General features: G+C 31.0%; 1 protein-coding gene across 5 annotated transcripts; it reads right to left on the bottom strand.

Annotated features, from left to right (window-relative positions):
* Positions 1–20: 20 nt before the first annotated feature.
* Positions 21–7,631, bottom strand: LOC107899634 (BAG family molecular chaperone regulator 1). 5 transcript variants are annotated; one of them, XR_005912016.1, is made up of 8 exons: positions 7,426–7,631; positions 5,997–6,056; positions 2,695–2,769; positions 2,438–2,499; positions 2,105–2,174; positions 1,356–1,530; positions 897–1,048; positions 21–324 (listed from the first exon to the last, which is right to left on the bottom strand). XR_005912016.1 is itself a non-coding variant. In XM_041091184.1 (4 exons), the coding sequence occupies exons 1-3, from the start codon at positions 3,079–3,081 to the stop codon at positions 2,123–2,125; spliced, it is 501 nt and encodes a 166-aa protein (XP_040947118.1). In that variant the 5' UTR covers positions 3,082–3,499; the 3' UTR covers positions 897–1,048; positions 2,105–2,122. The 5 variants fall into 5 exon arrangements, 1 of the variants encoding a protein (XP_040947118.1); XR_005912017.1 differs by lacking the exons at positions 5,997–6,056; positions 7,426–7,631 and adding an exon at positions 2,808–3,475 and having other exon boundaries at positions 2,695–2,708; XR_001684748.2 differs by lacking the exons at positions 5,997–6,056; positions 7,426–7,631 and having other exon boundaries at positions 2,695–3,469.
* Positions 7,632–16,741: the final 9,110 nt, after the last annotated feature.

The following is a 16,741-nucleotide window of genomic DNA, read 5'->3' as shown; positions in this document are numbered from 1 at the left end:
TTTAACTTTAAAGCTAAATATAAAAATTAATGAATTTAAATTTAGAATTAAAATATTATGTTTAAATAAATGTGCAATCTACCTCACAGCTCATCTGACCTATATTAACTCGGCCAACTATAAAAGAAGCTACAAAACAATCATGGTTAAAGAAGCTAGTACACAAGGTAGCTACAAAATCCTGTTTCAATAACACCAAATTCAAGTTCCGACTAAGATAAACGACCATGGAATGCAACATTAAATAACACTCCACTTGAAGAAGTTCTAAGCCTTGGCTTTTCCAGCTTGGAGAGATTGAATCCTCTATTACACCTTCAATATCTAAAGGATGCAAAACCAATGATCAGATAAACCAACAAACTTGGTAAACAACAGAGATGTTAAAAATAAAAATATATATATAGGCATTAGGGCTCAAAAAAAAATATATAACAAACAATTATGTGCAGCTTTAGTAGCAGGTTGAACCATACTAACAAACAATCTCAATCATAGCTCTTCCATGTGTCACAAATAGGCATTCTTTCTAATGATTGTCTAAACTATTCAATTTTTTAACAAGGAACAATAGTATTAATTTGCAAAAAGTAGAACAGAAACATGTTGCACTACTGTTGTTTAACGTTATATAGAAATTTCTTATATAGCATAAAAGAGAACTAAGGCACAGAAAGAAGAAGAAGAACACCATAATAATTAAATTGATCATTGATATATTCAATTTTTCCAATACAGGTATATTCAATTTTTCTACGTTTTTCCATGAATCTGAAGGGTCATAACTCTATACCCATCATGTCCAAACATGATTCAAACATGGGTGCCAAACTCAGGCATTTCAAGAAAAATAAAAAATTACAGCAACATAGGCCAACAGAAGGGATAACGTATACCTTGGTCAAGCAGTATATCGCCTCTCGTCTTGTCAGCCAACATAGCAAGTGGAGCCTGTGTGTTGCCTTCCTCATCAAAGACAACCCTTGTCCCCTCAGCCCTATGAACATTGATCTTTATCTTTTTTTTATTCAAGATCCGTGCTGCTGACCTGAAAATAAGAAAACCAGCTCAAAAACTGATTTCAAGTAATGGACTACAAATAAAACAAATATTTAAGGTAAAACTACCCAGGGGCATACATAATTGACTAATGTAAAACGATCTACTTATTCCCAGAAAAAGAAAAACTAGAATCTGTGCAAGTTACCACGTAACCAGGTAAGCTTACGAGCCAAAGCAGCTATATAAAAGAATTTACCATTTAACCTACTAGTACATAAATGAAATTATTTTTTCATTATTGCAAGGCCATCTTATCATTGCTTTATATGTAAATATATAAATAAGGAGCATACACGATATCTCTAATTTCGCTAGTATTTCCTTCAACATTTGGTCCATCATCCTTCAAAAGAAAATCATTGCTCTATATGCGATAAAGGCCCTCTCTGCCAGCTGCTGCATGTCTGGATATTTAACTAGTAAAGCCGATAATAACCCAGAAACTGGTTGTAACCTTTTTGTATTTGCCTGGGAAACCAGTAAATCCAAATAAATCTTAGATTTTTCTAAACTTGAATTTAGATATTCAAATATAAAATTTTTTTAGATGAATTACAAAAGAAGATCAAAGCCTTGTGCCCCTGTTAAGTCATAGTGAATATCTTAACCATCAAATTAACATATTAAATTCTATCAAAATGAATGATTAAAATTGGGATTAACATATTAACGATCAAATTAACATATTATGCAGACAAGTCTAAAGCAATTTGTTGAACGTCAACAGCTTAAAATTGGGATTAAAAGAGCAATAATTCGTCATAAAGATAGAAACATACAGATGTTCAGTATGCAATATATTCCTGCTAAGAAAACTAGCAACTTTCAATTCATGATTCATGAAAACCAGAAACATGGGTTTTTTAGCAAGTTCTGGTAATGCATATTGACATTAAATTTCATGAAAAAGCTTAAGGTGCCAGGTAAAAATCAAGCAAAATGAGTTGCATGATAGGAATGACATAGTTTTATAATTATCTTTAAAAACAAGTCGGCAATTGACTGTAAATTTTGGCAAATTGAGTAACATATTCTAGTTTACCTTAGCACATAATTGGCGTCAATTGTCCTGCTTAACCATCTCCATCAATGTTGTCTCCAGTTCATCAGATCTAATACAAGTGAGGAATTCAATGTCACATTTGTCAAGGGTTATTTCAGCTGAAGAAGAACAATTCTAAAATAAATAACAGATAAGTTCCTCCTTAAAATGCAAAGATTAAATAGTCACTTATATCCAGTTTATAAAACATTATGACATAACAGAGGTAAAGAGCAACCTATAACCAAGAAAATAAATTACATTTCCTCTACGGTCTATAGAGAATTGACAATCGAAGAACCAAAAGTAATAGACATAATATAAATTATTAACCTGAGAACAGCTGATCTTTTCTCTTCCAGCAACCTGCACAACTCGACCTTTAACCCTACAACCTACATGTGAATTTTTATAATAAATTAAAGAGTGAAACATCACAAAAGAGGACAACAAAATTCTCATGCATGAACTTAAGGCAAGCAAATATACATTTTGAGTAAGATGTAGCCTATTATCTATTCAACTTGCCAAACATTAGTTTGGTCTGTAATGAAATATTGTATTCATTAAAAGGAAAACTTATATACTACCTGCTGTTGAAGATCTGGAACAGAATCCGACTTAGCATCTCGTGTCAGACAAAGAAGATTTTCATCCGAATGTATCTTGAGAATTAAACGATAAAAAAGAGTTAGGGATTTACTGAATGTAGCTTGAGAATTGATGCCGATTTCATGATAGATTGACTTGTATTTGACTCTGACTCTAATTGTCGACGGTGGGATAGGGGGACGACCGGTGTCGAGGTCTCGCTTTTGAACCAACATGACACCGGGTCTAAGCTCCCAATCATGACCTTTTTTTATCTCTTTATTTCGGCGAACAACCAATGGCATCTTAGTAAAGGCAATGTAAAAGAAAGGGGGGAAAACAAAGCGCAAAAACCTCCTTACTTCCCTCTTCGTTTTCTTTATCATTCACCTTCTTTTCCTCCGGTTTCTTGTCATCTAGGGTTTCCGTCGCCATAGAAATCACCAGTAAAATTAAAAGGAAATTGTATGTTCCCTTGAAAGCCTAAAATTAAAAGAAACCCTAACAAATCGAGAGAAAATGAGTAGCTATGGTGAGTGAATTCAGTGCAGTGAAATGGAAAAGAAAAAGAAGTGTGATTGGTGTAGGTGTATTGACTTGGTGTTGTTGGAAATGGGAAATTTGGGATTTCAGCTGAAGAAAAACAAACTTTTATTTGGGGGATTTAGGGTGCGTGACGGAGATGAGAAGGAGAGGGAGTAACGAGCGGGTAACCAAAAATAATTTTTTTGGGAGTGAGCGGGATTTTGATTACCTTTTGTGCCGTTTTTCACAAAAACGTCACAAAAAATTATTTTATTTTGAATAAAATGACGCTATTTTGCTCTGCTAAAAATTATTAGTTAAGTAATTTTATAAAATATTTATTATTGTTATTTTTTATAAATTAGATTTTTATAAAAAAAATCAGGTACTCTCAAAATAAATATAGTATATTTTAATAAGAAAACAAATGATTAAATGGTTGTAATTAATTATTAAGTTAGAATTATCCAATGTCAACAATCAATCTCTCACATATCAAATTTCTATTAAAGATTGAGACGTTAATCATGATTTTATATTATTCTTTTCTGATCTAATCTCCATTTTATTAGAGATATTTCTTCTTAACTAAAATATAACTATTTTGCTAGATGTTCGATGTGGAATGATTTTAGTTTTTGTATTTCATTTTTATTTGTTATAATTTGGTCCTATCCAAAATAGATAGTTATCTATCCATATCAATCTGTTATTTTTTATTTATTTATTTATCAATTTTTTTTAAAATCTAATATTTAAATATATCAAATGGTTTAGATTAAATATTTTCAAATATAAATGCATTAATTGATTGTATAAAATTTCATCATTTAACAAATCAGTAAACCTTAAATCCTAAACCATTTAATATATATAAAGTTTATCTATTATCTCTTAAATAATTTAAACTACAATTATATAAGAAATTATTTAATATATAAATTACAAAACACTAATCAATCTAACCCCTAACCCCTAAACCCATAATCCATAATCCATAAACCTTAAGGTAGTAACTCCTAAACTTTAAACCCTAAACCCTAAACCATATACCCTAAACCATAAACCCTAAACTATAATGATAATTAATTCAATATTTTAAAATTAGAAAACACTAGTTAATCTAAATCCTAAACCCTAAAACCCTAAACCCTTAACACATAACCTCTAAACCTTAAACCCCAGCCTTTAAACCATAAACCATAAACCATAACCTATAAACCCATAATCCATAAACCTTAAAATGGTAAAACCTAAACCTTAAACTCTAAACCATATACCCTAAACTATAGTGATAATTAATTCAATATTTTAAAATTAATACTATCTCTTTTACGATTATATAAGAAATTATTTAACATATAAATTAAAAAACAACCAGTAATGTACCCAAACAATTCTAAAATTATTTTAAATAATAGTATTTTAATTTTTTTCATTTAAAAAATATTTTTCTATGTTTTTTTATTTCAAATTATTTCTACGTGTCATTATTTTTTTCTGAAAATTTTAAATATTCAATTAAAAATAAATTGAATTTTAATTAATATAAATAAACCAACTAAATAATAAATAGACAGACAAATGGTTTTTGTGGCGCTTTTCCAAAAACGTCGCTAAAAATAGAGCATTAGTGGCGCTTTTTCAAAAATGCTGCTAAAACCCAGAGCAATAGCAACGCTTATTGGGAAACGCCGCTAAAGTACTGAGCATTCGCGACATTTTTTGTAGAATGCCACTAAAGCCCCGAGCATTCGCGTCGCTTTTTGAAAAACGTCACTAAAGCCCCCAAGCATTAGCGACGCTTTTTTAAAACGCCGCTAAATCCTCGAAAGCTCAGAAAAGTCGCCATGGGGCTTAGGTTTTTTGCGGCGCTTCTTGGAAAACGCCGCTAATGCTCTATTTTAGCGGCATTTTTCAAAAAGCACCGCTAATGCCCTATTTTAGCGGCGTTTTCCTAAAAGCGCCGCTAATGCTCAATTTTTAGCGGCGTTTTTTGTCCAAACGCCGCTAAAAATACCGTTAAAAGCCTGTTTTGCTGTAGTGCTAACAAATTAATAATTATATGTTAATAAAGTTAATATTTTTTAATTTTTCATCTATTTTGAGTTAATATTTAAATTAAATTTCCATGAACTTTTTAACTTTATACTACACATTAAAATCGATCAATTTATTTTTATGATAATATTTATGAAAAATATTAAAATAATCTTAACATTAAGATAAATATTATTTTTCTTTAAAAATTTATTTTAATTAAATAATATTTATTTCTATGATAATTAATATATTATGTTTTATTTTTGAAATTTGAACTTTAAACTATATACTTTTAAGGATAAATAAAAAAATTATTTAAATTAAATTTTCTATGAAAATTTTAACTTTAAAACTAAATATAAAAATGAATGAATTTAAATTTAGAATTTAAAATAATAAATTAACAACACAATTAAAATCCAAAAGTTAGAACTCAAGTTATCTTAAATTTTAAAATAAAAAAATAAAGACCTTGCTGCAAAAGTTTTATTGCTTAAGTAGCTTTAAACAATTCTAAAGTGAAAAAAAGAAAAACAAAAATAGCAACAATATTAATCTTCTTCAAACTTTTTCTCTTGCTTGTTCAAGCTCTCTCTCCAATTAAATCAACTTTAAACGACTACTTTCTAACTGTTGAACATATGCTTGAAAGACAATTCCAAATCAAGTTATTACAGAAGTTCAAATGTTGCCTTTAGCCCATCTGTTTCAGTGCAAACCAACATCCACTTACCTTTTTCTGCAAACGACTTTTACGAGCAGCCTCACGGTTTTGTGCAAGACGTCTTTGTATCTATAGATATTAAATGTATAATGCACAAAACAGGTGAGAACCCTATTTAAGGTAAACAGATCATATACAGACAACAATTAATACGAGATATTCTATGAATTTAGCAGCTACTAAATGAAATAGGTTTGGGGAACACATATTTTTCCATTAAATTAGATTTGTTGAAATACTGTGAAAGTTAATTGAAGGATTGGATCATCGTTGACAAGACAAGAAATTAACAAAAGAGAAGGCCTCATTAGCTAGTTGCAAAAAGAAAAAGTCTTCTTGCTAACATTATAAAATCAGAAAACATCTGCCATTAACATGCACGAAATATTTGGCAGAAAACACCATAAGTACATCTCCTAGACTCATCTTAAAAAAGAAGAAAAATAAAAATAAAAGCTTTTACGCAATGCAATGACCACACTTCAGAACCACAAGTCTTCTAAACAACGGGAAATAGGAGTGAGAATGAACAAAATACAATTCAAAGCAGCAAAATAAGAGCTTCTTTGTTTACAAGATAAAAAAAAGTGCAAGGATGGCAGAAATGATCAAAAAGAATTGAGCCAGAAAACACCATGCCTTTCTTTCTATTTTTACTTTTTTGTGTCTTATCTTCATTTCTACATCTTTGTTTTCAGTCAGAGTTCAGATCAAAATGAGCATAAAACACATGAAGAAAATCCAAATTTGTAGCAAATTAATTGGTTGTTCCAAGCTGTTTTATGCTTTTTTCCCCCAAAGTTTGTTGAACAAAAATGGTTGGTTGTACGTCTGGTATTTCAGCTGAATAATTAGTGCTTCATTGCTTGGATTTCTTTCAGCTGACAAATTGGGTGGGTTTGAAATGTTTCAGATTATGAATAAATTGTTCTTCATCAAAACATGTAATCTTACAAAACATCGCCAGGTTCATTCATTGTCAGTTCTGTCTTACATAAGTTAGCAGATACTCATGGCGGCTCTAATGTGGAAGACAAAATCTCCACTCTATTTCGTTTATAAAAGACATAAATTCTTGCTCCAACTCTTCGCTTCTCTTTAACTACTACTCGTCCTCAACAAAACAAATTAAACAGAGACTCGTCCGGGCAAGTTGGGTGTTTTTCATGAAATCTAGCAATATCTGATTTCATGTTAAATGGAAAAAGTTGTGACTAAAACAGCCATAAAATCAGATATATAGTCAATAATATCATTATGAAAAAGCTATGTTCTTAACAAATAGAATGCATATCAAATACAGATAAATCCATTTCATAACCTATAACTTCAATAAATCAAATTCTATGAGATGAGAGATCCCCTTCATCTCTTGCATCTGACTCGAACACGATATGAACAAGAGGGGCAAAAGAAAAAAAACTGAACAGTATCATACCTATTGATTTCGACGGCGATGCGGCAGAGGGGATAGCTAACGGCGATGCAGCAGATGGTCGGGGAAAGATTTGGGGATTTTGATTTGAGGAATTAGGGATTTGAGGAAAATTTTTAGGGGAAAAAAATAAGGATTTCGACGATGAGTTGGGGATAAAACTGAGCAGAGCAAAAAGGCATCATTTCGTTTAAAATAAAATGATACTTTGCGGCGTTTTTCTTATAATGCCAATAATGCTTAATTTTTTGCGGCGTTTTTCTTATAAACACCGCTAATGCTTGACCTTTTGCAGTGTTTTTCTCATAAACCCCGCTACTGCTTTACATATTGTTGCGTTTTTCCGTTAGCATCACTAATGTATAATATTTGCGGCGATTTCCGTCCAAACGCCACTAAAAATACCGGTAAAACCTTAAATTCCTATAGTGTTCCTTAAGTTTTTATCCCACAGAGTTTTTCCTAATAAAAGTTTTAACGAGGCACAGTTTTCTCTAGTAGACATCCAATGGGGAGTGTTACAAATAAATGTGGATGTCCATATTCTAACCCAGCCCCCTCATTTAGAAGGTAAAACCTCCAATTCATTATGCAAAGTTGTTTAATGTGTTAATGATACACTTAAATAAGCTTCATTTAAGTGTTATTGTATTGCATTGAATGTCAACTTACTTATAAATAAAACTCTTCTATAAATAAAAAGAAGATACGAGAAAATTCTCTGCTTATTTAAGTGTTATTTTATTTGATTATTTTATAACAAAATTTTATTAATTGCACTCACAATTTTTTAATACTTAATAAAATGATGGCACGTCAATTACCAAGTGTTTCGCTTGTCAATAAATTAACGCATTCACATATGGTAGTTTTCATATATGTTTATGTACTTTGTAATATATATATACACACACATATGGTTTTAGTGATTATAAATATAAAAACTATTTTTATTCGATATATATAAACTATTTAATTGGATAATAGTAGTCAGGATATTAGAAATCTTAAATTTTCATTTGATACGATAATTGCCTTTTGTATAAATAAGGTTCAAAATTTTTTTCTTCAAATAATTGATATGCCGTGATTTTTTCCCATTAATTAGGGGAAAGGTTGAGTGTTATATATTATTATGAAAAATAATAAAAATATATCTTTTAAAATAAACCATATCTTCTTCACACAAGTCACAATTTAATAATTATAATAGTAGTTTAATAGAAAACGCTGTTAAAAATGATAACATCAAATGTGATTTGCCTATGGAATAAATTTTAAAATTATACATGAATTTGTAATGTTACTCATCAATTTTAATTTGGTGCATTTGTATACATTAAACTTTAATCGTGATTAAATTTTTACATTTCACTAACTCCAATACCTTTATTGCACAATTTTCAGTTAAGTTACATTAATGACATGTCATTTAAAAAAAACAAACAAATAAATTAAAATTATTTCCAACTAAATTTAACAAATAAATAAAAAGCTCCCCTAGAGGAAATAAGAAAGTTTATCTTTTTAAATCTAGGTGGAAGTAATTTAAATTTATTTATTTTTTAACCTAATAAAATTTCATGTTAACACTTTATATATGACATAATAGAAAATTATGTTACATAGATAATAGGATTGGTGAAATGTGAAAATCAAACCAAAATTGAAGTTTAATGTATATAAATGTATCAAATTAAAGTTATTGTATAAGATTGTAAATTATATCAAAATTTATATATAATTTTAATGTTTATCCCTAAAAATAATAAGGTCTGAATATTAATCCAATTATGTAGATGAATTAAAGGCTAAATATTGAAAAGGTGAGAAGCAATTAGTGTGGTTATTTTGAAATGAAATACATTTATCTGAGCGAAAAAAAATACAGTTAAGGGTATTAATTTAGTTTAAATAAATATTTTTGGTAATTAGATAATATGTTAAAAAAAAAGAGTAACTGTTTCTTTCCATTTTGGTAGTAACCATGTGTCGCTTAACATAAAACTAACTTATCAAAAATATTGTTTGTTTTCATTTTTTTTTCAAATATTACTATAGATATATATATTAATTTTTTTAGCCATGTAATGCTTGGATTGATTTTATGTATTAATTTAATTTAATTTAATTTATGTTTTAAAATTTTCGTGAAAAAATTAAATATATTGAAAAATAAAAGATAAATAATAATTTTATAAACTAAAAATGCATAATTCTTTTAAAAAATATATTAAGTTCTATATTAATTTTATTCAGAAAAATATTTTTAATTAGTGTTTTACTCTTAACATTAATTTAAACATTATAAATAAGAAAGAGTAGAATGTAACAAACTTAAATGTTTAAACTAATTTTTAATTTTTTTTAATATTTTCAATAACTTAATTATTGTTTTTTTAGTATTAAAAATTCAACATTACTAGATTTATGGTTGAACAAATTAGTATTTTTAAATAATTTAATTTGTAACTTTCTCAATCCGGCCTAGACGTTAGACCTAAATTCAAATGATTACATTAGCTATCGAAATAGCTTAACAAGTTATCGGAGTTTTGAAAGTAGTCATTTTAATTTTTTATTTTATTTTAGAAGTAGAGCTTAGTCTATTTTCAGAAAAACTTACCTAAATTGAAAGAAAACAATTTAAATTTACTATCCTAAGTACATAGTTTACTTTTGAAAACCTCATTTATTACTGATTTATTTAATACTCAAGTTCTAATTATAATTTAGCAATGGAAAAGTGATATACGTTTATGATTTTATAAAAAATTGGGGGTTCATGTATAACTATTTAATAATTATAATTAAATAACCTAAAATTGGATTAAATGTCATGCAAGATGTAAATAAACTAAAACTCCAAACCCAAAGTCTTATGCCACAATTCAAAATAAAATAATACGATCTCTGAATAAAAATAAAATATCAAATAGGTCATCTAAAATATTAAACAAAACCGAGTTGAGACCCTCTGTATGTTGTCTCTGGGTACTACCTTGGTGGGTTATCTGTAAGGATGAAAATTAAAAGAGTGAGCTATGAAGCTCAATATGAGTTCCATCACAAGATAATCAGTACAACCGATTAGCATACAAAATCACATCACATATAATAATTCGCAATTGTAAATTCAGAATATCGAATTAACAGATCAACATCATACACACATATATATACATATATATCATCTCAGAAATCTCAGAATTGTTTGCACATACTTTGTGAATGCAACACAATTTTCGGATTTAACAAAAACAATCTTACCCACTGCTACACACCATAGTAAGAGCTCCCCAGAACTTGTTCATCCCTACACACCGGGTTGTGGATAAACCACATAAGTTGTAGGTTAATATGATGTCAAATGGTTGTGAATGCACAACATATTTGCAGATAAGAGCTGTCAGATGGGTGGGTGAACCACTAGTGTTGCAGATTAAGATGGTTGTTAATACACAACATGTTTGCAGATAAAAGCCGCCAAATAGACTATAGGTAAACCACCAGAGTTGTAGATTATTAATCTGCTAGAACTTCCACCTTTTCAAAGCGTCCCGCCCCATGCAATGCAATATGACATGTTTATTGTAGATAAAGACAGAAGTGAATAATATGTTTGTCGAAACCAACTTTTATTTTGAAAAAAAATTAGTTGTCGACTTTAAAAAAACAAAAATTGGGAGTCGCCACCAATGTTTTATTGAGGTGTGATTGGATCACCTAAAAAATAGCTTTGGTCTACGAGTTTTAGAAAAATGGATCCGAGAGTCGGTTATGTACGAGGAAGGATTAGCACCCTCGTAACGCCCAAAATTGGTACCTAGTTAATTAATGAGTGTCTTAATTTCGAAAATTTAAAAATATGATACTTAATAAAAACTTAAAAAAGTTACTTATTAAGACTCTTATCATTTCGGAGAAAGAAAATGTCACACCCAATGCGTTAGGGCACGACATTCTAATTCCTCAAAAATGAATTAGTCCAAAATACTCGTGTAATAAAATTTAAAAGAATATTCATTTGTTTAAGATTTATAAAGAAACCGCGGCCCAATATGTTAGGGCACAATTTCTCAAAATCCTAAACTTGGAATATTTCATTTGTTATTATTTTTTAAAAAAAAATCTTTGTCTCAAGAAATCAATACGTCACATCCAATACGTTAGGATGCAACATATTAACTTCCCGACAACAAGCTTTTCATTTTATTTTTTTGATTAATGAGCAATTCTCGATTGTTAGATTTAACGAAGAAAATTGGAACCCAATACGTTAAGGCTCAATTTCCTTGAAAATCCTAAATACGAGTATTATCTCAATTTTAAAAATTTTAAAATCGAGTAAAAAAAGATGTAATGCTACATTAAGTGTAAAATACAATAATAAATACAACAATGGCATAGAAATAAACTAAATTAATGTACATAAAAAACAACGACATGTAAAGTATAAAATGAACAAAATATAAATGAAAACATAAATCAATAAGCAAATGAAGGAAATAAACAAAAAAAATATAAAAAGAAAAAAGGTACAAAATATATACATGAAATTATAAAGAATAAAAGACATACATATGGGTTTACATATAAAATTTTGGACTATAGAATTTATAACAAAATATATATAATGCATTTATGAAAATAAAGAAAAATATATAAATATACATATATATTATAACATATGTGTTGAAAATATAAGTTTGTATTTAAACAAATAAAAAACATAGACATGTGCGTATATATATATAAATATTCATTAGAAAAATATATAAATACATACATGTACATATATACAAAAGTAAAAAAAATTGAAACTAAATATAAAAGTATATATATGTATATAAAAGTGAGGAAGTAAAATAAAAATAAAAACATATGTATAAAATATATATAAGCATACGTATACTATGTATAAAACAATATATATATATTACATAAAAACGATGCATGCGCATGAATATAAAAAATAATAATAAATAATAAAAATAATAATGATACAAGATTAATGATGCCACATAATAGTATTAATAATATTAAAATAATTAATTTAATAATAAAAAAACTAAAATAACATATAGAGGATTAAATAGCATCAATAATCAAAGACCAATGAATTTAAAACAAAGAGTATAAAATAAAAAAATATAAGGCCAAATAAAATGTAAACAAATTTGAAAATAATGAATTTGAAAATGAATAATAAGGGAAAAAGAGATTTGAAATCAACAATATACAAATCAATAAATAAATTATACACAAATCAACAAAATAAGAACGCAAGAGAGAGAGAAATTTGAGTAAATACTCTTAAGAATTATTATTACTCCCCACTTCCGTCCTTTATAATGAAGGGAGAGGCATCTATTTATAGTTGAGCCTCCCAAAATCCAACGGTACAGATTAATTACATCAACGGCTAAGATTAAAAGGTATCTACAAATTAAATCTCTAAGATTACAAAATCATATCTTCTAAGATTGCATATCATATCTAAGATTACATATCATATCTAAGGCTGCATATCATATCTAAGATTACATATCATATCTAAGATTACATATCCTTGAAGATTATGTTTCCGTATGCATCAAGCTTGTAGATAGACCTTCAACCTTTTCAAGTAATGGGTCATCCCGATCGGGCCAAATGATATAATTTTGGACTTTGTTTTATTATTTTGGGTTTATTATATTTTTATGAGCCCGGGCTAAATTGGCCTATTACAGCTGCCCCTCTTTGCTCATTATCATGTTACGAGAATAGATCAAAGACTTTAGAAATGACCAATTTTGCCTGGCCGTGCTGGACTTTAGCACTCTTCTTCTTCTTCAAATAGCCTCATTCCTTCCTACTGCATTTTCAGAAGTATAGGAACTGGCGCTTCAACCTACTCTACTGCAATGCCAGGGAGATAGGATTTGCATGTTGTAGTTTTTCAAAATTTGCTATCTTTAATCTGTTCCACTGCAACTCCAGGGAGATAAGACTTATAGCTTCAACTTGATCTGCTGTAACTTTAAAGATGAATTTGATGTGATCTACTCTACTATAATTTTAGAGAGATTTTAATCCACTCCACTACAAATTTAGGGAGATGGGATTTGTTTATTTAGTCTGCCCCACTGCAATTTCAGGGGGATAAGACTTGATTTCTTGAGTCTGCTCCACTGCAACTTCAGGGAGATAAGACCCGATGCGATCTGCTTTCTGCAACTTCAGAGAGATAAGATATGTGATTTTAATCCACTCCACTGCAACTTCAGGGAGATAGGATTATTGGCTTTAATCTGCTCCACTGCAACTTCAGGGAGATAAGATTCGCCATCTTCAGTCTGCCTCACTACAACTTCAAGAGGATAAGGCTTGCTTACTTAGCCTGCTCCACTGCAACTTCAGGGAGATAAGACTAGATGTGATCTGCTCTCTGCAACTTCAGAGAGATAAGATCTGTGATTTTAATCCGCTCCACTACGACTTTAGGGAGATAGGATTATTAGCTTTAATCTGCTCCACTACAACTTCAGGGAGATAAGATTCGCCATCTTCAGTCTTTTAAATTACAATATTGGGGAAACAAGATTCACCGTCGTAGCATCAATTTGTTCCACTACACCGCCAAGGGAGTAAGATTCACCGTCGTGGTTTCAATCTGCTCCACTGTAATGCCAAAGAGATAGGATTCGCTGCCCACAGCTTTAATCCACTCTACTTCAGCTAATCCAAGCCTTAACGCTAGGGAGATAAGATTCGCCGCTGTGGCTTCAATCTACTCCGCTACAATGCCGGGGAAATAAGATTCGCCGTTGTGGCTTCAATCTTTTCCATTGCAACGTCAAGGCGATAAGACTGATGTCTTCGATCTGCTTCACTGCCAGTACAGGAAGGCAAGATCTGCTATTTTCAACCTACTCCACTGTTGCTCAGTGAGATAGGATTCACAATCTTTAACCTATTCCACTGCTGACCAGGGAGATAGGACTTACAATATTCAACCTATTCCATTGCTGTCAGGGAGAAAGGACTGGGGTCATCGATCTGCTTCGCTATCGGTGCAAGAAGGCAAGATTTTCTATTTTTAACTTGCTCCGCTGCAACCCAGGGAGGCAAGGCTGGTGTTTTCGATCTACTTCCTTGTCGGTACAAGAAGGCAAGATCTGCTAGTTTTAACCTGCTCCACTACAACCCAGGGAGGCAAGGTTGGTGTCTTCGATCTGCTTCGCTGTCGGTGCAGGAAGGCAAGATCTGCTATTTTTAACCTGCGACAACCCAGGGAGGCAAAGGCTGGTGTCTTCGATCTGTTTCACTGTCGATACAGGAAGGTAAGATCAGTAATTTTTAACCTGCTCCGCTGCAACCCTGGGAGGCAAGGCGAAACAGATCGGTGTTGAAAGGCAAGATCTACTATTTTTAACCTGCTTCGCTGCAACCCAGGGAGGCAAGGCTATTGTCTTCGATCTGCTTCGCTGTCGGTGTACGAAGGCAAGATCTACTATTTTTAACCTGCTCCGCTACAACCCAGGGAAGCAAGGTTGGTGTCTTCGATCTGCTTCGCTGTCGGTGCAAGAAGGCAAGATCTGTTATCTTCACTGATCCGCTCTCTGGGGAACATGACCTGTATAATGAACCTAATTATGCCTAATGATTAGGATGACATAAAATGAATCAAATGCTCCTAACTAGACATGTGTGAATGGTGTTTGCACGAATGCATAATCTTTTAAAAAAATTTTTCCGAGTATGATCCCACTTAGGTTGTTATTGCTCGAAGTTTATTAAGGCTTTAAAACTGATGTGCTACAACAGCTTCTTGTTTGGCTGGCTTTTCTGAAGAAACATTTAGTCAGGTTGCCCCCCACTGTAAACCTCAAAGTTCAATCCATTGGGGCGCAAAATTTATACCATCATTCTCCCACTGTAACCCAAAGGTAGGAATATATGGCTTTTCTCGATCCTCTCCTATCACAATTCAAGGATACAGGATCTAAATCTCTCTGGTCCCTTACACCATTCCCAGGGTATCGTACCAAAGGCTCATGCATAAATGAATGCTTTCTTCTCTGAGGAAACCTCTTCCTACTGTCTGGTGATCATTGTTTACTTGTTTATTTAAGCTTTGTCATTTTGTTCAATCAATGTTTTTAACAACAAAATCCAAAGAGAAAGTCCTAATTTAGACTCTTCTTTTTCAGATTTCCAACCTTTAAACATGGTGCGTTCTAAACAATAGTCCTGTTTCAGGTTCCTGTATTATTTAGAAACTTCTAGAGTAATATGCCAGACTTCCCTTGTGAAAGTTTTATTAGTCCATTAATCATTATTTTAATGCAACATGCTTGCAAAAAGGGTATAACAATGGATGAGAATACAATTGGTTCTGAGCATAGCTCGAAAAGAATAGATTATCAAAAAATAGTAAATAAGGATAACAAAGAAATTGATTGGGAATGTTATCTTGGAAAAGAATGAAGTATTCCAAAAATAGCAAATTCAATATAAAAATTGGATGCCCCAGATATCGTAACTTGAACTTCTCTATACAAACTTTCTGAGTTTGACATGTGTTTAGGAGATCTCCAGTACTCTGTCGATGTCTCAATATGTTGTCTACCCTTTCCTGTTGATTCAAGATCATCATATGCCCCAATCTGATCAAAATTTGAACTGCTCTGATCACTTCATGCCCCATTCTGATCAATATTTGAGCCTCCCTTTTCAAGTTTTCAACTCAAATCCCCTTTGGTCTCAAGGCGCCCTTAGCGGGTTTTCACATTGGCCTCTCCATTTTCTTTCTTCTTTTCTCTTTTTTTTTACTTTTTTTTATATTTTGAAATATTTTTGATTGAATCTGAACTCATAGGATTAGGCATGTCCTTGTTATCCTTTTTGATCAAAAGCGACGCTTTTCCAAATAAGGCCTTCCACATAAGGTCCTTCCCAGCTTGGGATGAAGTTATTTTTGTATGGGAAGGATCTTCTTCAATACCAGGTCCCTCTCAAGGAATTCTCTAGGACGGACCGTTTTTTGTGAACTTGCATCATTTGCTTTTGACGCATTTGACAATGATGGAAAACTTTGAACATTCCTCTTCAATCGAAATTGGATTCAAAAACTCAGAAAGAATTTTGTCTTCAATAGGTAAAACCATGATGGGCCCAAGAGAAAGGCATTGCCCCGGCAGAGTTTTTTTTTGCGCCATCTTTTTTTTTGGCGATATGACATTAATCGTGAACAGACTGCAAACTTTTGATATTATGCTATTATTCAAATTTAGTACATTGTCAGATATGATCCTTTTGGCGTTCCATACTG

The sequence above is a fragment of the Gossypium hirsutum genome, chromosome D04, assembly GCF_007990345.1.
Source record: "Gossypium hirsutum isolate 1008001.06 chromosome D04, Gossypium_hirsutum_v2.1, whole genome shotgun sequence".
NCBI classification, from domain to species: Eukaryota; Viridiplantae; Streptophyta; class Magnoliopsida; order Malvales; family Malvaceae; genus Gossypium; species Gossypium hirsutum.
This window is presented reverse-complemented; position numbering and strand designations above follow the sequence as displayed.

What these genes read in the sequence shown, in the direction of transcription:
- LOC107899634 (XM_041091184.1), bottom strand. Translation starts at nt 3,081, where the DNA reads ATGATAAAGAAAACGAAGAGGGAAGTAAGGAGGTTTTTGCGCTTTGTT. An exon ending in TTCCAGATCTTCAACAGCAG is followed by an intron (nt 2,500 to 2,694) that starts GTAGTATATAAG and finishes ATTCACATGTAG; the next exon opens with GTTGTAGGGTTAAAGGTCGA. An exon ending in AAAAGATCAGCTGTTCTCAG is followed by an intron (nt 2,175 to 2,437) that starts GTTAATAATTTA and finishes CACTTGTATTAG; the next exon opens with ATCTGATGAACTGGAGACAA.